The sequence below is a fragment of the Lepisma saccharinum genome, chromosome 3, assembly GCF_977018435.1.
Source record: "Lepisma saccharinum chromosome 3, izLepSacc3.1, whole genome shotgun sequence".
In the NCBI taxonomy this organism is placed as follows: domain Eukaryota; kingdom Metazoa; phylum Arthropoda; class Insecta; order Zygentoma; family Lepismatidae; genus Lepisma; species Lepisma saccharinum.
The window spans coordinates 14,309,896-14,334,841 of NC_139231.1; the positions used below are offsets into that span (position 1 = coordinate 14,309,896).

Sequence of the window (24,946 nt, forward strand, 5' to 3'; positions counted from 1 at the left end):
GGGCAGCCAGCTTTTTGTAGCCACATGTGTGTTCTGATGTGTAAGGGGACGTCTTCGAGAAGACTGGGCAATTGTTCTTGAAGAAATGTGCGGTACACAACACCCGTAAGCCCTCGCTTGAAAGAAATGAGGTCCAAGTATTCGTCCGCTGATGATTCCACACCACACATTCACAGACCATCTACGTTGATGGTCAACCTCCTGCATCCACCGTGGGTTTTCGGCGGCCCAGTAATGCATGTTGTGCCGATTTACCTGACCATCACTTTTAAATGTAGCCTCGTCAGACCACAACATTTCGTCAAAGAATCGAACATTTGCATTCACTTGAACTTGAGACCACATGTAAAAGTCTAGCCTGCTTTGAAAATCAGTTCCGTGTATCTCTTGATGCAAGGACACGTGGTATGGATGAAATCTGTGATCCTTTAAAATCCTCACTGTACTTGCGCTGACACCAGAATCACAAGCAACTTGCCTGATACTCTCGTGAGGATTGAGATGGAAGGCTGCAAGTACACCAGCAGACCTCTCATCTCGAACAGGCGAGCAATGCGTTCATGTTTGTGACTGCTAGAAGGCTGAACATTGCCCCTTCTGCGTTCACGATCAGCAAGGGTGCGAAAAACGTCTTGAACAATGTTCCCAATCGGGATACCTTGCAGCATACACACAAGCAGCAGCAGAACTATTTTGTTGGCACTCACCCAACACTATGAGCATATCAAATGCTTCTTCGTTCGTGAAAGGCATTATTAGTTCACATTCAACAATTTGCTACTGCGAATTAAGGACAGGAATGCACACTACCCGCGAGGAATGCACTGTAGAACGTCCTGAGGTACCACACAATGCCTTCGACGATGCAACCACTTGTAACAGACAACGGTGAATGAGACCAAGATTGGAGGGACGTATTCACGTTATCAGTGGAAGTAGACTGGACCAGACTGCTATGCAGGAGAGCTCGTCACACCTCGACCCGTGGTACTTTCTGATTGCCTTTGTTGAACCAGGCAGTGGGAACAGTGTACGTGCAGTCAAATGGAACTGGACGTGCTGGCAATTGGCGTACTTTGTAATTTGTTGACGGGGCCAGCATGCTGTGTTTTGTACTGCAGCCTACCCAACATGTGGGCTTATGCTTATTCCTACTCGTACACAATGGACCTGAAGTTCTACTCACTGCATGTTGTACACTCACAGAGGCATGTACTACTACGAAACCACAAACCTCTCACCTGGACGTTCAGTACACTGACATTACATGTGACGGGTGGCATGGTCTGACTATGGTAGCAAACCAGTAACCATTTAGAAACCTTGTCACGAATAAACAGCTGTTCCGCTGGCATTCCTTGTACAGGATCTTATGTACTCTGTCCAGTGTTTGTGTTTTGCTATTTGCGTATGTAATTCCTCACTTTGGAACACCAACTCAGGGGTCGGAATTGTTTTGGTCGCCATTTTGAAACCGGTCAGTGGATTACAAAATCATGTTCGCATCCTTTTCACGTTTTCTGTGACCTTTAAAACGAGGTATTACTCAACCCCCCTTGCCATTTGAAATTTTTGAGTTTTTCCCTAACTTTAGACCCCCTTTTTTGGGTCACGTGGTTTCATCCTTTTTTAGTCCCGCAGTCATCATGTGGCATATCGTTGGAAAGCTTGTGTCCTGCACTTTCCAAAACTGTTATGATACTGCACTTATCTTAATTGTTAAGCTTAGTATACTCAATCTGGCTAACCTTCCTTTTTTTGAAAAAAAAAAAAAAAAAAAAAAAATTCTAGACGGAAAACGGTAGGTGGTACAGACAAATGTTTCATATGACAATAATATTTTTTCCCCACCTTTCCGAATCTGCATTCCAAACATACCCTTCCCATTTAAAAATCGCATGAACGGGGCATGTGCCCCCACTAAAACCACAAAGGGTGGCTTTCAGGCTGTTGCAAATACTTTCTATGGATTCTTTGGGCCCAACTTAGTGGTGCATTTTTTTTGTTTCAACTTGATTCGATCTCCCGTTCTCAAGAAAAAGGTAGTGTCTGGGTTGCTCTGAAACACCCTGTATATATGGTGCCAAAAAAACCATACAAGCAAGTTTAAGCGTGTTTTTTAAAAGAAAATCAATAAAATCCATTTAAATATAAAAAAAATAAAAAAAATAATTTTTAAAATAAAAATCATTATTTTTATCCACGCTGTGTGTGTGTGTGGGGGGGGGGGGGAGATTTTGGTGAGTGTCACATCCAGCTGTCCAACAGCCCTAAATGTGGCCTCCTCACCTAACAACGTAGGCATTATTAGAATTGTAATTGTGAAAATAATGCATGCAAGTGTTTTAGGGGTGTTCATTTTTATGCTATCAAAGCATGTCCGAGAAACCGATTTCCGTGAAGCGTTAGCAGCTGGATGTGCCCCCCACCAAGCCCTTTTTAAGTGAGTCAGGAATGATAAGTTTGATTTTGTATTATGTCCGCACCTTTCTTATCTATTGCACGTGTATACAACACTTTTTCTATGCGGAAAATCATTTTAGATAGTGGCCACGTACAAGCCCAATTCTTGCTAAACCTACTTTCCATGACAAGTTATTTCATTCTGTAACAGTGCTGGCACGAATTAAATTTCCAAAGATTGAACTTAGTGCAGTGTTCTAAATGGCATCTAAATGCGTAAAAATCATTCGTCAATCAGAACTTGGACCAGAAAGAAATGGAGAAAGACTAAGACATTCAAATTCAGCTTTTCTAACCTACTGTAATTATGCAACATATTCGATAGTTGAACTGTATAGTGCATTGTATTTTTCTGCAAATTTACCCTTTTCTTTCAATATTACAGAGATACAAACATGGAAGGATTGCGCATAGCTATTACTCTCATTCCTACTCATCATCATGTAGTCCAGCCGGATATTTTGCAGATCCAATTGATCCCTCAGAATCAACATTTGGAAAGATCCTTATTGCAAACAGAGGGGAGATAGCATGCAGAGTTATCAAAACAGCTGAAGCAATGGGAATAAAAACAGTGGCTGTGTATTCGCTGCCAGATTCAAACTCTGTAAGTGACAAGTTTGTGTATAATAATATTTTTAATATGTAATATGCATTTTTGTAAATTGCAACTTGTTCTTGTTATTGTTCATGGCTCTGTACACCTTATCTTCAGTGAAACTAGTTTTAATCCATTAGAGACGAGTGGTAGATGTGCAATAAATTAGCTTTTTTGGATGATGTAGGGTGAGATACTCTTTTCACAAAACTGCTGCCCTATTTCAGATGGTATTGTTTTTGCTGTAAAGTTTGTAAGATTGTAATATGTAAGTTGTGAATATAGGTGTCTAACGTGAGCATAAATAAGTATTGCATCACATATTCAAAAATTGTGTCTTGATAACTTCCAGCCTAACGTTAAAGGAATCCAGGTAGAGAAACTATTTGTATGTGCAAATGGAATAATATGTAATTTAAATTATGCTAACTATGCACTCGTTGTGTTTATGTTGTACTGTAAGGGTTACCTTCAGTAGATATGTAAGAAAGGAATCTCAACTCTCACTTCTGTGCAAAATCTTGATGTTTCTTTTAGCAATAACAAAATGAAGACTACAATGCACATGTGATTTATATCGTATACATCTATAAAGTTTTGTTCATGATTTGATTATTTTTTTTTCAGCCTCATGTTCGGATGGCAGATGAAGCTGTTTGTATTGGTCCTGCAGCTTCTCGTGAGTCTTATCTTAATATGGAGAAAATTTTGGAAGTAGTGGACACAACGAAAGCAGAAGCTGTTCATCCCGGTTACGGATTTTTATCAGAAAATGCAACATTTGTTAAACAACTGGTAGGGTTAATTTTGTATCTTGATGCTTTGCAGTATTAGCAGAGTTTAGTAAAGCAGCATTTTTTAACATTTGTTTTAGTTAAAACAAGATCATGTGCAACATAGTTGAATGTTCAGTCATAGACTATAGTGTTAGTTGCTAATGCTGAATTGCCTTCAGAAAATATTAATAGTTTGATTGCATGCAATGATTTTTTGTTTTTTAAATTTTCGTGCTACTTATTTCTTCTGTTTCATCTTATATTCATTTCTGTATGATTATTGCCAGTATAATTTTTGTTATAAGTTTCAACTTCTTTGTCCTTTCTTCAAGCTGCTTTCAGTTTCTATGATATTCATAGTTGTAGTGTTTTATTGAGTAAGCCTTACGTGTACAGAGTGTGTTAACTAAATAGTAATAAGCTTGAAAGTAGATAATAACATTATGCTAGTATTGTTAAGAGATATTCTTGCTTTATGCAAGTAGCTGATGAAAACAAATAAGAGAGCTTACTCAGCACCTCAGATTTTCATTTGGGGAAAAGTGTTCATCAAGAACTGTCCATCTTGGTGAACTGCAGTGGTAAGTTGGAGATCTTTATTTCATTCCTAGAAAGGGTGTCCTTGGTGTCGATCAATGCTGAAATAATATACCACTTTAATTCCTATTGATGCCAAGACTTGAAAATTGCAACAATCAATGTTGTTGAGAATACAAAATTATAAGTATCTTGCACAGAAAGAGTTCGTAATTTACTTCTGTGTATTTACTATACCACCACATTTTTCATTCCCAAAAACATGAAATCAGTGATTAAATACCATCAATACTTTCTGATACACATACTACTGATATTACCTCAGCCCTGTTATGTACACAAAGTTTCTTTCAAATTTCTTAATGAAGGGGAAGTCCTTGTAGAAATAAGGTTGGACATCATGATAAGGGGGCTAAAAATGGATCCTTGTGGTGTTTAGGGGGCATATTTGTTTGAGTTATTAAGTCAGCATTATGCACAGGCTAATTGGGACTGGACCTACAGTTTAAAGTGCGATATGAACCACAGGGTACTTCATGCATGTATCTTTGCGCAGGTACTTGCAATGGTTTGGAATTACAATTAATGAAATATCTCTCTTGGAAAATGGTTTGTATCTGCAGCAAGATATAAGAGAAGAGAAAAATATGCATATAACACATACTTTCAAAGATTGTTAATATTTATGTCTCTTTATTTTGTCTCAGGTAAGAATATTTCTTCCATTTCACTAGGCACAAGAAGACTTTAACAAATATGTTTAAGAAAAAAAAATTCTCAGGTTGTTGACCAAGATTTGTGGATTGTTTCTGAGCTCTTGAGGGCTAACAATAATATCATTCACTGTCGAAGTCAAGGTCATAGTGATGCCATCTCCAGTGGAGGAATTTAATTCTTTTACATTGAGAGGATGCTGCAGATAACTGGAAGATATTAAAATAATATACGAACTTTGTAATAAATTGTGAATAAGTAAATATATTTTACCGCAATTGGTTCTGTTGAATTATCAAGTTTCACATGCATTAGTCTTTTCTTGGTCTATGACAGTAGTCGCTCCAAATGTGTTTTATAGGAACTGCTTAAGAATACCGAAAATGATTGTGGAAGTTTGGTGAGACTAACTGCCACAATTAAATGGCTTGACTAAGTATTATTTACCCGAAATTATAATTTGAAAAGTAGCTTACCCAAGCATCCACACTTTCCAGCGAGCAGTCCGTCTTGATTTATGGTTGGAGTACTGGGAGATTTTCATGCAAGGCTCGAAGGGGGTTCCATGCTTAAGATCAGATACCGTATTTACGCGTGTATAGTGCGCGTACATGTATAATGCGCACCCTGGTTTTTGATGGGTAAAAGATATAAAAAATTATATCTCATATATAATGCACAGAACAATCCAGTTTCAAGAAATGGCTTTCTTAGTTGTAGGTTATAAAGCTGTTGCTATGCTGATGAAGAGTGAATGACAATACCTATTCAATGAGTCACCTGTTGCTATGTGGACCAAGAGGAGAATATCCTCTTGTGTAAACAATAAGTCTCCAACCCATGCCACCTTCCCCCTCTCCCTCCACTGTGTTTAGCATCCCAAAGCTTTCACTCTTTAATGAGCTTATTCATTCTGTAAAGTAGAAAGCAAGATCAAAATTATGTTTTGGATTTGCAGAGCTCGGGAATTTATTCTCTATTATTTCTCACCCAACAAATACTGCTGATATGCATCCCATGTGATGGAAAGTGCATGCTCGAATTCCGCCAGAGTTGCCTGGCTTTTCTTGGTATCACAGAACATTACATTACAAAGTGAAAAATCGTGTAAAATGGCCTTCAAACTTTTATACGTGGTTTTGCTCATTCCTTATTTACTTTGTCTAAAAGAACTTCAAAATATATACTTTTTCCGTGACTAATGTAACATTTATACGAGGCACATTCAGGACCTTCAAACTAGCAGTTAGCAGCACAAGATTTCTTCCATTAAGGAATTTACACACTCCATATATATACCGCGTGAGGCACCTAAAAGTACCACCTGAAATAGCGAAGAAACCAGAAACAGTAGCGATGTGAGATTTGTGGGAAACAATAATATCAAATGGGGCTCGTAAATCGGAGGTTATGGGGTGGGTCGAAAAATATCGACAAATGGGGCATCTGGAGCAAAGTCATATTTTTTTAAATGGAACGATATACAATAACATGCATAATATAAAAGAGCACACGCAGAGAAACACAACACCGTTGGTCTCATGCATCTACTGCACATAGGAACGAAGATATGGCCATGTGAAAATATGTAAATAAACTAACAAGTGACCCACTTGACCGTCAGTACCACGGCATGTAAGACTTCTCAGGTGCCTGACAGAACTGCCTTTACGCAGAGCAAGTTTTGATAGCAGGTCCACGAGATCGTGTTAGTTCATAGCAAGCAGTCGTAGTGGTAAGAGCGAAGATTATGGTGTTCACAAACATAGAAAAAGCGGACATGATCCTGATTTATGGGGAATGCCGAAAGAATGCCTCAGAAGCCTACCGTGTGTACGCAGAGAGATATCCGGACAGACGACAGCCATCTCGACGTCTGTTTGGTAAGTTATTTATTAAATTAAGAGACACCGGACGTGTAACACCACGAGCACGTGTGCGGAACAAGCCAACTACAGGTGAGGCAGGTGCAACAAATGTTCTCGCCGCTGTTGCTGTGAATCCGCACGTTAACTCCCGTGAAATTGCCAGGGATGCTGGGATGAGTCAGCGAAGTGTATTGCGCATTCTGCACACACACAAGTTTCAACATATCATATCTCCCTCCATCAGGAACTTCACGGGAATGATTTTGTGGACCGTGTTCGGTTTTGCACATGGATGTTACGACACGACACACCCGATTTGTCACGTATCCTCTTCACTGACGAGGCAACTTTTACCAATCATGGAAATGTCATTCTAAGGAACATGCACTATTGGTCGGTGACAAATCCACATTGGCTTCGGCAAGTGGAACGCCAGCGCCCATGGAGTGTGAACGTGTGGTGTGGTATAGTGGGTGAACATCTCATTGGCCCTTTTTTTATACAAGGGACACTGAATGCTGACCGATACATACAGTTTTTACAACATGAATTGCCTGTACTATTGGAGGACATACCACTTCAGACAAGGAGGGAAATGTGGTACCAACATGACGGGTGCCCAGCTCACAGTGCAAGACACGCTACAGCATGTGTGGAAAATACATTTCCAAATCGTTGGATTGGACGTGGAGGGCCTGTCAAATGGCCGGCTCGTTCCCCAGATTTGACACCGTTAGACTTTTTTCTGTGGGGAAAGCTGAAGGACATTGTCTACCGGGATGTGCCAACAACTCCAGAGGATATGCAACACCGCATTACTGCGGCCTGTAGGGACATTCCCTACGAGATGCTACATTCTGTGCAACAATCTTTGCGTGGGCACCTCGTTGCCTGTATCGCAGCTGACGGCCACCACTTTGAACACACACTTTGACAGGTTTTCGCTTCTTACGCAGTGGTTCTTCGACATACTGTCATGGTCATTTTCATTATGCTGTAACACTGTCAAATACATGGTGCTGACAATGTCTACTGTATTTTTTTTTCCTTTAACACGTTCTGTCTTCATCTTGTCCAATGGCTTCCGACATCTAATACTTGTACATGCCGTGGTACTGACGGTCAAGTGGGCCACTTGTTAGTTTGTGTACATATTTTCACATGGCCATATCTTCGGTCCTATGTGCAGTAGATGCATGAGACCAACGGCGTTGTGTTTCTCTGTGTGTGCTCTTTTATATTATGCATGTTATTGTATATCGTTCCATTTAAAAAAAATATGACTTTGCTCCAGATGCCCCATTTGTCGATATTTTTCAACCCACCCCATACCTGCGATTTACGAGCCCCATTTGATATTATTGTTTCCCGCAAACCTCACATCGCTACTGTTTCTGGTTTCTTCGCTAATTCAGGTGGTACTTTTAGGTGCCTCACGCAGTATATTATTATTTGTCCAGTAATACATTTTAATTATTATTTTCTTTTTCCTATCTTTTCTTTCATCCAAAGCACCATAGAAATCAGAATGTTCCTTCATTTGGTGATGAACTTATTTCAATCGCATTTCACATTAGTGTCGTTAACTTGAATGGAATACTGTTGCCATATTTAGAATCTGCAGGATTTAAGCTTTACAATGATATATAACATGATAGGGTTCCGTAAACATGAAAAATCAATTCAAGTGTACCAAAATCATGGAATGACCCTGTACGGTTTCATGTTGGCTGTCTGAAATATTACATGCATAATATGCACTACAGTTTTTGGGAGCAAAAATTTTGGAAAAAAGTGCACATTATACATGAGTAAATACGGTATTACACGATCAGGTGTTGGAAGCATTTAATAATGTTATTTTAATGCTAAGAGCCCTAAACCTGACTTCCTAACCTAACAACAAGAGCATTTAGTTATGTAATACCCCTTCACATGTCACATTGCACGATGTATGAGTAGCAGCAATCCCATGTCCCAGACGACAGTAAACAAGTGTCTGCTAGGAAACACACACAGGCTTATGTAGAAGGAAATGGTAATCATCTTTCAGAAAACGGGCATTAGTATCACAAAGCCTCTGAAGTATTTGTTAATGGACATAGATAGAAATCGAACCATGTGAAAAATGCCCGTGTACTATGCTCCGTTTTGAATTAAAGTATCAAAGCTTGAGCCAGTTTAGCTTTTTTTTAGAACTAATATTGGAGTCAAATTAATTTACATGTTGAACCACATATTTATGGTGAATAAAAAATCAAGATTTTGGTACAAAAACTGGGCATAAAATGGCCTTTCAGTGTTAAAATGTTGAATAGAAACCTTAGTTTTATATAATCACTATACTTATTACACAAACTTAATATTTCACTTCTAATAGCACATTTTATATAGTTATCAGAGTATTAAGTTTATTCCTGTGTGAAGTTCATTTTTGCTTCTCAAAAATGATCAGCAGGATTAATCAATTTTCTGTGATTTGCATAACTCACAGGATAATTCAGACTTTAGAAGGTGTCGTGTCAGTAAATAAACCCTCAAAATTTCGTTTTTGAGTTTATTTCTCATTTGGCAGTTTATTTTGCATCATTTCGTGACAAAACATGGTGGCAAAATGAACCTCACACCTTTCAAAAACATGAAAAATTAACATTACAGTGTGTTATTTCACATTTCAGGTTTTCACCAAAAATGAAATATGCATGCCCATATTTACATGTGAACTGCTGTACACAGTTAATGAACTCCACTTTCGAATGGAGTCAAAACCTCATGGAACCTCAATTTATGTTCTTCAGGGGACCAAGGGGAAAGATCTTATAAGAAAAATTATTGCTCTATTAGGACCATCTAGATTGTATTCTACAGGAAAATGTTAAAATGGGGTTCCAAGAGAAAATTGCTAAACTATAGCTTAGTATTTCTTGATTCTAAGTGGTCAATGTATTGTCAGAAATTGCACCTATGATCTTTGACAGGGTGGCTACTCACCGGGAATGATGCGTGAATTCTGTGTGAATTTCTCTCCATAGATGTGAAAAATTGTAACTTTTATTAATTCAAATCCCATTGAATTTGTGCATACAGTCAACTCTCGATTCTATGACCCTTTTTCCAGGAACCGTGAAAAATTCGGAAAAATGTTGAAAAATTGAAGGAAATTGGCCGAAAAATAGGTTTTTTGCACTCGTTTTATTCCCAGTTATTCCCTTCACTCTCTACCGTTCGCAAGTGGGTCTGATCTAAACATAGACACCACCACACCAAGCTTGAGTGATATCCAATAACACTTGACCTCGACCCTCTGCTCCCCCAAGCATGCCAATGTTACCCCTCACCCGAGGGCCGCTACCCAACATGCTAGGCTTGTTTTGCTATTCTGATTTCGCTTGCTCTTGGATACGCGAGAAGAGAAGATCGAATGTTCTTGGATGTTATTTTTAATAGACCTTGACTTGTTATTTTCTTGCTCGTATGTGCACATGGGGTGATTTCAGGCGAGGGTAGAAGTGGACCCCTCTTCCTTTCCTTTGGCATCTAAAATGGAGCAGGCAACCTGTTCTGGAAACACTCTTGAAAACGAACAAAAACCATAGGACAAGTAAAAAAAAAAAATCGCCCCATCCCAGCTCAATCTCCGCCACTGGTGTGCATGGCAATGTGATTATTGCAGAATTCAGGTGCTATTTTTTCTTTTAATGCTATTTACTGCATAGAAAATATTGCCTGTATTATTGTCTGTTGCATAGTAAAACGTAAAGCAAGGGTAATTTATTTCTTCTTCACATTACTGATAAAAGTTTCGTCTTCGACAGTTGCGTTCTGGCACCAGTGTTTTGTCTAGCGTCTGCAAAGCTGTCACTTGCCAATAACAGCAGTGACTCAGCGGGAAGCAAAAAGTCATTTTTTTGAATCTCGCAAAGCTGTTTTGATTTGAAAATAACTAAATTCGATCTCCAGAAAGAAAAACAAGAGTTAAAACAACCTCATGTTCTGCACCTTCTAATTAGCAAAACTGTCAATTTTATTATGCATCTGACAAGAATAAACTTCCTCAACACTCAAAGCGCACAATATAATAGCCACTTTTCTTCAGAACCATTCATGTGGGAGAAAAAAAAAAGTGCTCAATGTAGGAATGGAAGCTGAGGATTTAAAGAAACATTATTCAAGGGGAAAACATTTGGAGGAGCGGATGTTTGACATCGAGAATACTCCTAAATCCATCAATTAACATGAGAGTAAATAACTATCTCCCATTTTGATATCTAAAAATGCGCAGGTTTCATAAAGCTTGTTTTGAGTTCATTTTATGCTGATGGGCTAATCGGGACTAAATATACAGTTTAAAGTGAAATCCAATTCCAAACCTGAATGATTATCGACTGGGACGCTGTTTAATGACGTGTACTAGAATACGCATTGGGTGAAAACAGATCGCAAGTTGCATGTTTCCTTATTCACGCTGGATTACAATGCAAGTCGAGGAAGGAGTTTGGACTGCTCCCTTGAATAGGGGAGGGGGGTGACTATGAAGTTTGTTGAAGCAAAGAAAATGTGACCTTTTTTTTTTGTGATGTATTTTACACAGCCAAACCAGAACGAAATTTACAGCCCCGCCTTTTTTTTTGTCTGGTGCCTAGAAAGGTTGTGTTGTTTCTCCTGAGAGATCTTATCTTACCAGTTAATCTTGTAACTAGGGGTGTGCAGGACAGAATTTTTTTGGTCGGGACTGGATCGGGATGGGAAAAATTTTGCCATTTCCCAACAAAGTCTGGGAAATTTTCGGGAAGGAAAGTGTTCGAAATTTCCCGAAGCTCTGAAAATCTCAAATTCTACACGTCATTTTTAACTTAATGTGATTGTTTTTGCATTTCTGGAATAAAAACAAACAATTTCTGATTAGTTTCAGACACTTGCAATGCAAAAAACTTCGAGAATTAACAACTTTTTAAAATGACCAATCGGAATTTTTTTTCCCGATCCCGCTCCCGACTTTTCGGGATCCCGCACACCCCTACTTGTAACAGACAATGCTCCAGTAGACCCGTATAAATTCCAACATTCATTTTGCCCAATTATCTTCCGAATTTTGCTGGCGCCAGTGTGACTGGTGTCAAGATTCTTCGAGTTTTGCTTGCAATAAGCGAGATATTATTTTCCTTTCCATAGGTCTCAGTGCAAACGGGTTTTTCATGAACTAGAATTGTAAGAATTTCAAGGAAGAGCACGACTGTGCACAACTGAAAGAAAGTAACATTATTTTAAATCCTTTTTTGTGAAATCGTTTTCATGTTCTATTTTCCTTCTCTCAACAAGCATCATGTGCATAACAGGTTGTATAACTACCAGGATAAATGGTGTTACTGTCTCCTAGGCATCTTTGTTTCCGTTTGACCTCCGTTTAAGGTGAAAATTGGTGCAAATTCCAAAAACGACCCTTTCGAAATAACTACACTTTTCCCGGGAACTGGGAAAGATTGTTATATTGAGAGTTCGACTGTATTTATAAATGCCCTGATTAAAGTTTTTCACAGTTTAACTTTTATTTTTATCGAGGAAGGAAATGAAAGCTGAGTGGAAAATATAACAAAATTATCTGTCTGTTTACTTTGTTAGTGTCCTTTGCAGAAGAATCTGTCTGACAGACGGAAGATTATCACCAGATAAGATATTTTAAAGTTGATTAGGTAAATTTGAGTTTGAAATTCTTATAGATGTATCATATATATACAATTAAGTATTTCATAAATTTATGTAACCCGTAACATTTGTGACTTGTGTTTGTGAATGTATTTTGAGTCTGAGTACGTGAAATGGCAAATGCGAACTCCGCAACTTAATCCCTTCCCTGTGAAATTTTCTGACAAAATTGTTTCCCGTTCTGTATATTTTTTTTTCTGAGTTTGCGTAGTAATATTTTTAAGTAACTACTGCTTCAGCACAATTCATCCCAGTATCATGGTTCATACGTCTTTCTCTTCAGAATAGAACAGGCTTTCAAATGGTACCACGCACATGTGTACATCAAGTATGAGGAAAGGGAAATTGGGGATATTTCGGGAAATTACCCTCTGAAAAATCGCTTTTGGTAACTTTGGGGCCCTCTGGACCGACCCTGGATATAGGTACCCGATTATAATCTACCTTGAAAAATATTATGGTCTATACGTAATGCGTCCACCAACTTTCATTGCAATATCTTCAATAGGGATGAGGGAAAAAATGTTTCGCAATCCTGTTCGACAATACTATTAGATACTAATCTGGGGTAATTTGGGAAATTTCCCTCTGAAAAATCCCTTTTGGTAACTTTGAGGTCCTCTGGACTGGCCCTGGATATAGGTACCCGATTATAATCTACCTTAAGAAATACTATGGTCTATACGTAATGCGTCCGCCAAGTTTCATTGCAAAATCTTCAATAGGGATGAGGGAAAAAATGTTTCGCAATCCTGTTTGACAATACTATTAGAAACTCACAAACTAAAAAACCAAAAATAAACCACCAACAGTTCAAATAACGCAACACCAAAAAAATGTATTTAAAGCAACTGACTAAACGCCGCACACAAATGAACTCACATTTGCACTTTGTCAGCATAACACAAAAACAGTTTACTTTCCTCTGAACTACTACTTTTTCTTTTTCTTCTTCTTCTTTGTCGGCACTGAAAATCGTGACTAAGTAAAAGGTCGTTGTTTCTTCAATAGCAAAACATATGTTTTACCAACAAAAAACATATTATTCCGTTCAACAAAGGTTACTTCAGTCAGAGATGTTTGCAGGCGTAATATTACGCCCAACACAGAATAAACTATAGTGACCGTGGGCGTAATATTACGCCGAACACAGGGAAGGGGTTAAATTAAATATTGTACACATACAGTAAAACCTCGTTAATCTGGACTCCAATAAGCTGGACTTCGCTTAATCCGGACAGACAAAATGAAAAAAGAAAATAAACAGAATAAATCTGCTTGTACCCTTGAGTGTAAATATGAGTGAGAATACAGAAGGTTGTTTCATGTCGATTGTAACGATTTCGATCTCCAGGGAGCAGTATGTAGGCACAGCACAGAGCAGCCAGAGCCGGTAGTACGAGAGTACTGTGTGTTGACTTGCAAAGAAGACGGTTGGTGTGTGAGTGAGTGTTTATGTGGCACCGAAAATTCCAGTCTTTTGGGAGGGGTACATCTGTGCCCTTTCCGACGTTGGTTATAGTTATAGCCAGATAATTAAACAGTGCCCGGTGAAAACCTTCCATGTGTCAAAGAAGGGCATCAACGCAGTGTTGAATCGCCATAAAGCTTGCACCGTACCTGTTGATGGAACCAGTGAAGGTGGACCTTGGACATATCGGAAACCCAAGCATTCCCCCGATGTTGTGCGGAAAGTGAGATCCTTGGTGCGACGTGAAAACCCTGCAACTCAAAGAGCGATTGCACAGGCAGTGCAACTATAAATCACATCATAGCCCAAGATTTACAACTTGTGCGGAAGTACAATAGTCAAGTTCAGAAGCTGTGTGCCTCACATGTCCAGGAGAGGAAGACCAACAGTCGGAAGCTCTACGAACGCCATCTAGCTGGGGACCCCTGGAAGTATCTGGTGTCCCTGGATGAAGCATGGGTGTATCTGTCAGGATGTGATAAAAAAAAGGGCCATGTACTATCATCCACGTGATGCAAGAGGTCGATCTTTGTGGGTACGTGAATGTGCTGAAAGTTTTCCACATGGGTTCATGTTTGTTGGTGGTTACTGCTATAACGACAAACTTCCACTGCACAGAGTAGACAAAAACGCTAAAATAAATGCAGCCTATTACCAGACGAATATTTTGGAGCCACTTTACAGACATGATATTCCTTCTCTCTATGGCAGCGACACATCTAACTTTGTCATCCACCAGGACAAGGCATCCAGTCATACGGCAAAGCCCACGCAGGCATACATGGATCGGATGGCACGTGAAATGGGCATTCATGCAATCCCCTTTACAGACATCCCTGTGAAATCCCCCGAAGCCTCTCCCATGGATTTTTGTGGGTTTCCGTTGTTGAAACGAGCCTGGGGAAGCAGACGGCCCCGCACAATTGAGGGTCTTTGGAAAGCTTGTCAGGAGGAATGGGATCGTTTGAACCAATGTGTTCTTTAACGCAGTCTTCTCCAATGTAAATTCCGCTGCAGGGCCATTGCTGCAAGACTGTTATCACGTAGAGCACCACCACTGGTGGCATCACGGTTTTTCTTAAGGTGAGGTGGGTTCTAACTTTGTTACCATGGACGTGAAACGACCTTCTGTACAAGGTCTTAAATGTGGCTAGAAGTCAACAAGAGAACTTCCCAAAGAAGAGGCAGTCAACCACTGATGAAATTCTGTTTCCCGCAGACTTTGTACCGTACTGTACAGTGTATTTAGGCCTATGCCCTTTACATACACAATAATAAACGTGTTTTGTTGCTATAAACGGATTTTTAATGCACTTTTCCCCCCATTAGTCCGGATTATAGAGGTTTTAATGTATATACCATTTAATTGAATTGAATTATAATTTTTGAACACATTGGACTCACACACACCCTTTATATTATTATTAATAATATATGTTTGTATGTGTGTGGGTGGTAAGAGGCGGTAATACATAAGGTTGAAATAGAGAAAACATCTGCTTGTACCCTTGAATTTTTGAAAACTGGGAATTGTACTTGAATTTTATCATGGTCTTTCAGTGGCCACCCTGTTTGAAAGCATGAAATGATAATTGCGACATGAATCACTACATTTAAAGGAATTAGTCATGTTACAAATATTACACTGATATTCTTATAGGGGGATAAAAATCATCCATGACAGAGATGGAAATACGCCTGATGCCAGGGATAGTTGGTTCTTGTAGGAGCTAATGTCTCAAAAGCTTGGAAAACATCCCAGAGCTCACTTGGTCAATATAGTGAAGAAATCTCTTCTTTGTCTATTACTAGAAAACTTAAAAAAATATTTAACAAAGCTCTCACTAGAGATATGTATTTATGTTTGCACATGTTATCAAAAGTTTGAATGTATGGATATAAGGCATGATACCTTAGGTTTCATTTGCATATAATCCACTCTAATATTGTATTTCATAAAACTACTTCAAATATTGTGATTTTTCCATTGCAATGCAGGAAGATCAAGGTGTTGCATTCATTGGCCCTTCAGCAAAGGCCATTACAGGAATGGGAGACAAACTAGAATCAAAACGATTAGCAATGGCAGCTAATGTGAATACCATACCAGGTAACTCATTCTTCTCCACATTGTGACTCTCAACAATCCTGTTTGTAACACAGGGTTGGGCTGGTTTCACTGCACTGCACTTCTCTTGTTTTCGTGTTTCATAATAGGATCCTGCATGGTGGTGGTATTCGTATGTAGAATTTGCTTGCATGTGAAATAACAGTTTGGTTGCTATGCTAAAGAATGCACTCATTTTGTGATGTAAAGTTTTGAACCACAGTAAATTTCACTTTAGGCAGCTTGCTCAGGCATGTACTGCTTGATTACAGGTAATGTGGTTCTAGAGTCGCCAATCTCACTGTTGGGGAAGAAACTTTATATATGGACAACAACTAAGTTGTTTAGAATAGATGCTTGCATTCATTGTCTGTGTATGTGGTAAAAAAGTTGTGCTAAGTAACACATCTGCAAACTTCTAAACTTCCTGTCTAATGTTTGTTGCCACAATGGAAATTAATGACTTGTACTTACCGCACTGTGGAATCACAGTGGTCTAGTCAGAAAGGCATCTGACTGTCACTCAAGACACCCAGGTTTGATTCCTGGGGTGGGTGATCTAATGCTGAAATTTTTCAGGCCTTATCCCTGCATAGAGTTGCCCAGGGCTTTACCCAGCCTCAAATAAATGACTACCTGGAGGCTAAAGGTGGCCAGAGCATGCTGCTGACCACATCACCTCCACAAATGGCCTAGATCGAGAATGTGTGAGGCCTTACTTGCTCATCACACTATAGTGCAGGAGGCCTTATAAAGATCGTTTCGCGGGCTTGCAGCAGACGACAATATGGGGGTGTGTCTGCGAGAACCAATCAGGTCCGCGAATGAGCGAGCCCGGTTGCCACAGCTAGCTGGCTGCACCCTTCTGGAAGGGTGAGTGACCTCTCCCTCTTGCTACCTCGGCCTGTTTGTTCGGCTGAGGAGCAGACGACATGAGAGTATCGGCAATAGTGTGTGAGCGACGTCTGCGAAATGCTCTTTCTAAGGCCTCCTGCACTATAATATGTACCTTCATGACATGGGTGCAATGTGCATGGGGAACTTTACCTTTTTTAGCTTGCCTCACTGTGGTGATTAAATATTCTCCAAAATTAATTATTATCAGTGTTCTCAAATGTCCACCTCACATTATCAACAATTCTCAGTTATATGTAGTTTCTAGTCCTCAGGGATCTTTCAGACTAAAGTGATGTTCGACAAGCACCACTTGTCACTTGGAAACAATCAGAAATACATGCAAACGTTTTGTACAGGACAGATATGGCAACCTTAGCATGTTACTTGTCACTTGGACTGTGCTGTTTTCTCAATAGCATGCACCATGTTGCCTTGAGTCTATTAGTCATGAATAGGGAGCGGAAGTGGAGCGGAAGTTGATGAAATGTCATCTTTTTTCTGACATCTCGGACACGATGCCCATTAAATTTACACAATATTACACTTCATCTAGAACCAAAAAAAATAATTTTAGTGCATTTTTACATATTTTGCCAATTTTCAGGTTTTAGGTCATTTTCCCAGATTTTTGGCATTGTTCAGTAATTTTTCGCAATTTTTCAGTGTATAGTTTCGTGATATTTGGTCACTTCTTTCATTTTGGTAAATTTGTTGAGTCTTTTCACCAAGTTGAACATAGGCGTATATATATTTCGCAGGATTGCAGTTTACAAGCAAAAGAAATGCTCGTAAACTCGGATATTTCAAACAATTTCTGATGTTAAAAATTACTTTTGCGATGCACTTTTTTGGGGGGGGGGGGGGTGAGGTGTCTATGAACCCTTTCCCGGATGCGTCCCTGATTTTAGTTTCCCTATTTTTTATACAATTTGTTAAATTTCTAAACAAAAGTTGTCTTACGTGGATCGTGATAATTTCTTTTTCGTTATAGTGCCACAGAAACACACCACTCTACATCACCAGGCAAAAATGCGGGAAATTAATGCATTTTACACCAATTCATTCAGTGTATACGACTTTTTCATTAAATTGTTTTAAAATGATTCAGTTGATTCTATTGGAAATCCTCGTTGCATATTTTAATTGACATGCATGTGGTATCGTTTGGCACCTTTTTTAAAAGCAAGATTGCATTTTGTCTAATTTCCTTTTCATTTCAATTTTTAATCTGAAACCAACAAATTTAATGGTCATTTTTTCCCATTTTTTAGGACATTCTATAGGTCATATACCTATATTTTTAGGTCAACTTCCGCTCCCTAGTCATGAATGTGCTCTTGTACAGACAATGTGAAAGAACCTATTCCTTTGTGGTTGCATTGCTTGCCACTGGTGTAAAAGCTCCCTTATATTCCAACATTTTTCCAAAGCTGAACTAGTTACTTCATTGCAATATTTTTAACTGTCCTTTGTAGATAACGTTAATTCCTAAAGTTTATATAACCACAGTTTGCAAATAATAAACAAGGTATAAGTATCTACCTAACATGTGCTTTACAGGTCCTTCCTAACTCCGACATTTTGAACTCATTGCCATATCCTTCCTCAAAGTAAAGCAGGCCCTGTGCTGCACGGTAGATAGTGCTTTTGATGGAAAACAGCCAATATCAACAATGAAAGTACATTTTCTTAAATTCCAAGGTTTTCTTTATCCTTTTTAACCACTTCTTATTCCATTCTTTATCCTTAATGTGACTTGTGGATACCTCTGAGGAAGGATTTTACAACGTTTCTTGTAAGCCACACATAAGCATAGACTTATGCTTTGTTTAATATTTGCAAGCTGTGGTGAATGCAAACCTTTAAGAATTTAAAGTTAACTACACAAGACAGTTAAAAATATTGCAATGAAGCTACAAGTTCAGTTAACTTTGATAATGTTTGAAAGGGTCTTTGCAAAATAGAATTACATGCTTATGTTATGACTAGAAACCATTTACAGATTACATTTTTGTATAATACGTTTCTAAAACTAGCTTTTCATATTAAATTGTTACTAAAATTAACAAAAGGACTTATTTGAGTTAATTGCTGTTGACCCATATGGAACATAGGGCATCAACAAAACACCACTTGGTCCTCTTTATGACTACTCTGTTTACTTCATCTGAGCTCTCTCCCTTCCTCCCTCTCCCCCTCCAAAGTTTTTTTTTTTCAATCACCTCTGGCCAATATATGTTAAAAATCTTAGTCAAGCGGCAGTTAATGAAAATATCTAGTTGTCAGGTGATCATTTTTTGTTATTTTCCATGTTTTTGACACAGCACGAACTTAACATTACTTCAAAAATATATGAAATTTGTACTTCATAAATATTTCACAGTTTTTCCACACAGTATAAAGCTGAACAAAGCACAATTTCTCTTTTGAATGCACTACAAAACATTCTGTTCAAACCCCCCCACCCTCTTGGTACCCACACTACCCAGGTACCTAAATCTATTCACTTATTCAATAATCTCTCCACTGATACAAAACTGGTCTGTTTTCATGGTGTTGATTCTCACTGCATTAACAAAATGGTTTGTTATATATTTTTTAAGTTTGTGTTTGACTGCAATTCAATCAAGTGCTTTCGTCACCATTTTCTATATTGCAGACTCTTAATGCTTTATATATTTCAGGGTTTGATGGAATAATAAAGGATGCTGATCACTGCGTTCAGATATCAAGGGAAATTGGATACCCAGTGATGATCAAGGCTTCTGCTGGTGGAGGTGGCAAAGGCATGAGAATTGCATGGAATGATGAAGATGCCAGGTGTGTGCAAAATATATTATTGATAAAATTGCCTATTTTACAGATTTCTACAAATCGATTGTAATTGAATATACAAATTTAGCATGTTGTTACTGCATTTTTTTATGTCATCATCCTCATCCTTCGCCGTTTCCTGCCTCTGGCTGGGTCGGCATAGAAGTCACAATTTTTCCTGGTCTTCCACCACTCCTCTCTTTCCACGGTGTTTCAACCTTGTCCTCTTCTCCTAACACTATCGACTATCTCTTTCCACCGACATCTTGGTCTTCCCCTTGGCGTTGAACTGCATTGGGAGTGTAACTATTCATCTTAGCGACCCCGAAAACTATGGATTCCACACTAATATCAGTCGTTTTAAATTATTTTTACATGTCACCCCCTTTCCACGCCCACCCCTAGGGGTGCCAGAGCTGTCTTGGAGTTGAATGGCATTGGCAGTGTCACTATTCATCCTAGCGACCCCGAAAACTGTGGATTCCACACTAATATCTGTAGTTTTTGATTATTTTTACATGTCACCCCTTCCCACCCCCACCCCTAGGGGTGGCAGGGGTGTCTTACCCCACAGTATTTCTTGCCAGATTGTAAGTGATATGTGTACCAAGTTTGGTTGAAATTGCTCCAGGATAGCAATATCGCACCTTCTGTGTAGGCAACCAACTTTGCCGTACTGTGTTGCGGGAAGCATAACTTGCAGGATATGACACGAGAATGAACATGACAGAATGCTATTTTATGTCCCCTTCCCACCCCCACCCCCTAGAGGTACCAGGGGTGTCTTCAGGGTGTCTACCAGTTTGGAAAACCTGGAAAAGTCGGGGAATTTTATTTTTCTGGAAAAGTCAAGGAAATTTACTAGTTTTCTGGAAAAAAATGTATTTTTGTTTCTGGGCCATACCAAAGCTAGTGACTTGCTACTGGCATTTCAAGAAGGTGTAAAATGTATCAATTTGAATACCATATTACAAATATCCATTGATGGACCAGCAGTTAACTGGAAATTTCTCACCTTTTTCAAGGAAAACATGGCTATTAATGAGCCAGAAAGTACAACATTGCTGGAAATAGGAAGCTGCGGACTTCATGTTCTTCATGGTGCTTTCAAAGCATCTTTTCAGAGTTCTGGTTGGAACGTAGTGGTATTCTTAAGAGCAGTGTACAATTTATTTAAAAATGTTCCAGCTCGTAGAGCAGATTTCACAAGAATTACAGGATCAATTTTTTTTTCCGAAAAAAGTTTTATTCAATTCGGTTATTAGACAATGGAAGTGTGGTGGAAAAAGCACAGTACCTTTTACCATTTCTGAAAACCTATGCTGACAGAGTTTCTGGTACCAAGGAACAGCCAAGGTGTGAAAGCTTTGAAACTATTAAGTCACAAGTGAGCAATCCTCTGTCAGTGGCGTAACCACGGGGGGGGGGGGGGGGGGGGGCAACCTTGGTTGGAAATGAGTTGTACGGGGGCAAGAGGGGCAAACATTGATGATCAAGTGTACCTGCAGGCGGCAATTACCGCCCACAACTTTAAATTTTATGCAAATAAAAATACTTTTCGTAAAATTCACTTGCTCGCTTTGCTCGCAATTCCTGCATTTCTTAGTCTTATCAAGTTCAGAACCGTAGCTAGGGGGCGGGCGTGGGCACCGAACGATCTTAATGATAAGAACTTGTAAAATTTATTCATTGATTTTTGTTTTTTTAAGTCTACTTTATGCACAGAAAGGCTAATTGAGACTGGGCCTAGAGCTTAAAGTGGGTTCCTAACCACTATGTGCCTCCACCGGGTGGTATCGAACCCAGAACCCCTTGATCACAAGGCAACGATGTTACCACTACACCATAAGGAAGGCATAAAAGTTTTAAATGATATAATGCCATGGCATTCTGTGAAATTATTTGTGCCCTATTCAATTTATATTGATTTCAGCCTGCAAAAAAATTGGATCCAAAAAAGTTCTTGTTCACTTCGCTCGCAATTTATCTTTGTTCGCTGTAATGCATTGTAAATCACCAGACAGAGAAATAAGACTTGTCTTAATTGATTTTGTTTTAAATGCATGAACAATTTTTTTGAGGAAAGGGAGCATGCACATTTGAGAGACAATTTATGTAATTTTTATTGTTGGTTTATTGTGAGGTGGATGAATTGGTTGTGTAATGTATTTTAATAATATATGCTGTATACAGGGTGTCATTTTAATGGCGCCCACGGACCACGGAAACGTATAAAGGACATCAAAACAAATAACTTTTCTCAGTAACATTTTTCTCGTTAGTTCATCGTTTCGGCGCTACAGTCTTTCAAAAAAGCCCGTTTTGCCATCTGCATGCTGGCAACCACACACAACATTTGATTGCATTTGTGACGTCATATCCCGTTGTGAAACGATGCGTTCCAGGGTTGCCAGAAAGACACACATTCGGTGAAAAATGACATAGCTACAATCAGCCACATTATGTACCGTGAAACAAAACGAGAAAACACGTTCTCTAACCTAACAGGCAGTAAACAAACGATACGAAAAATGGTAGAAAGAAAATAGAATTCATGTGGAAGTGGTCATACCGAATTTTGTCTCAGCGTACATGTCAAATAATTGCAAAACTAGTTACCAAGTCTGCATCTACAATTTAGTCTATCCACTTCGTCCTTCTGATACTAGTTGTCTGTGACAAATTGAACAGATGACAAAATAGAAACGAAAGTAAAAAAAAAAAGGAAAGTGCTCCCCTGTGCATAGCACCACGCCATGAAGGCACTCAAAATTCCAAACGTAAGCAACACATAATATAATGTATATTCAGGGCATTATGAGACAAGTGACAAAAATGGTTGAAAATACAGGGATATAAGTAGTAGTAATACAAGCTCTCCGACGACTGTGTTTATCTATGCACCGGATACACATGTAATAGTTTGCAACTGTGAACAGGTCAGTATATTCGCTACTGATTCATAATTAGATTGTTACTGTGGTTGTACGCGTTTAAGCTGCAATGTAACAATGTAAATCTCGGATACTTCCGTTATCAGCACAAAAGTACCACTAGGCATCTGGACATAAACCTGTAGATATCAACCTTGCAACGAGATTTTCAAATATTTGACATGTAGCTGGGCATAAACAGCCACATGTAAGCTGTAAGTTCAATAAAATTTATTGTTGTTGATATTTGACATGTAGGCTGAGACAAAATGCGATATTGATACATAATTTTGAATAGGTACGTTTTTACCATTTCTCATATCGTTGGTTCACTTCCCCCTTCCCCTGAGATGACTACTGATCTTTTGGCTGGTAGGCTATGATGTTCGGTCTACTGGACGCGTTTCTAGATTCGTTTTACAGCTAATAATGTGGTTGGTAGTTTGTATTTTTCCCAAAATTTGTGTGTTCCTTGCAACCCTTCCCTGTGCTGTTTCGCCGTAGGAAATGACGTCACAGATACGATCAAATGTTGTGTTGGGTTGCCAGCATCCAGGCGGCAAAATGGCCTTTTTTGAAAGACTGTAGCGTCGAATCGACACACCAACGAGAAAAATGTTACTGAGAAAAGTTGTTTGTTTTTATGTCCTCTATACGAATCTGTGGTCCGTGGGCACCATTAAAATGACACCCTGTATAATAATTATTAATTTATTTATTTAAATGTGTTTATACTGCCGTGAACAGCTTGAATACATACACAATTTAGTGTCCACATCACTCTACGTTGCATATATGTGAAACATATATCGTGCATGAAAATTATGTTAATGTAAAAAATAATTGTATTTGGAATGCATATATCAAGCATTTTCTGTCTTTCAAAAATAGTTTATGTGCTTGTTTTCCGTTATTAATATAAAATTGAACGTGTTAAAAAAATAATTGAAATTGTTTGTTCGAATACAAATGCTTTAGCACAAACTTCTACCCCCTTTTTGCGTAATTTACGAGGATGATAACGTATTTAATATTACCACTACTAATAGTAATAATAATGTTGGTCCTGGGTTTAAATCCCAGCTTGGGCATGGATGTTTGCGAGTATACATTCATCATTTTCATCATACCATCACACATCCCCATCTTTGCTAATTAGCCAAAAGTGGCACAAGAAGCGATGTAAAATAACGAAAATCAATAACAACAACAATAATAATTATAACAACATTATTAGTAACATTATTTTTATTAACATTATTATTATTTTATTATTGGTACGTACCAGAGCTGAGATAAAAAAGTTGCCGCTGATGCTTACGAATGAAGAAAATGACGCACGCCATGATAAAAATATGCCCGCCATCTTCTAATCAGCGATAGTAAAAATAAAATAACAGTGGTTTTGAACTGTCAACATATGAGGCTTACACCACACAAAAAATAAACTTTTTTAAAAATGGTCAAGCAACCTGACAAAGGTTATATGTATGTATACACAAGTGATCAAAATGCTACATTTTAAAAGTAACTTCGCAACAGCTACCACTACTCATCCAAAAAAGTAGCTTTGCTGCAGCTATGTACATTTACCAAAAAGTAGGTTGCTAAGCTACTCTTGTTCACTACTCTCTACTTTTGCACTACTTTGCACAAGAAAATAAACAACCATATTGATGTTCAAAATAAATTGTACTTTCTAAATAATAAGGAATGCTGCAACTATGCATAAATATAATTAGGTAAAAGTATTTATGTTTGCATGTCAAAATATTTTTCTTGAGAATAATTGTAGACAAATATGAAGGCATTGTTTTGAAACAAAAAAATTATCAATGAAATTTTGTTTCTCACTGACTTCTTCTAGGAAAAGAACTTTCTTGAGGATGATGGATATCCAGAATTTCTGAATATTCACATAATTATAACTGATATCCAGATATCCAAATTGTTTAGATATCTGCCATTAAGAGAAATTAATTGGTGATGTAATGGATCTAATAGAAATTGATTGCTCGTTCTTGCACTTCTAATTATAATCTCCTTGCATTCCCATGGGATTTAG

At 38.4% G+C, this 24,946-nt stretch overlaps 1 protein-coding gene across 1 annotated transcript in view; it reads left to right on the plus strand.

Moving 5' to 3' along the window:
• The window catches only part of LOC145984921 (propionyl-CoA carboxylase alpha chain, mitochondrial-like), an 88,765-nt gene that overhangs the window by 8,348 nt on the left and 55,471 nt on the right, over positions 1-24,946 (plus strand). The window contains exons 2-5 of the mRNA XM_083118319.1: positions 2,849-3,070; positions 3,689-3,856; positions 16,129-16,240; positions 19,819-19,954. Of these exons, the coding sequence (XP_082974445.1) occupies positions 2,849-3,070; positions 3,689-3,856; positions 16,129-16,240; positions 19,819-19,954 (638 nt within the window). The remainder of the gene's footprint in view (positions 1-2,848; positions 3,071-3,688; positions 3,857-16,128; positions 16,241-19,818; positions 19,955-24,946) is intronic.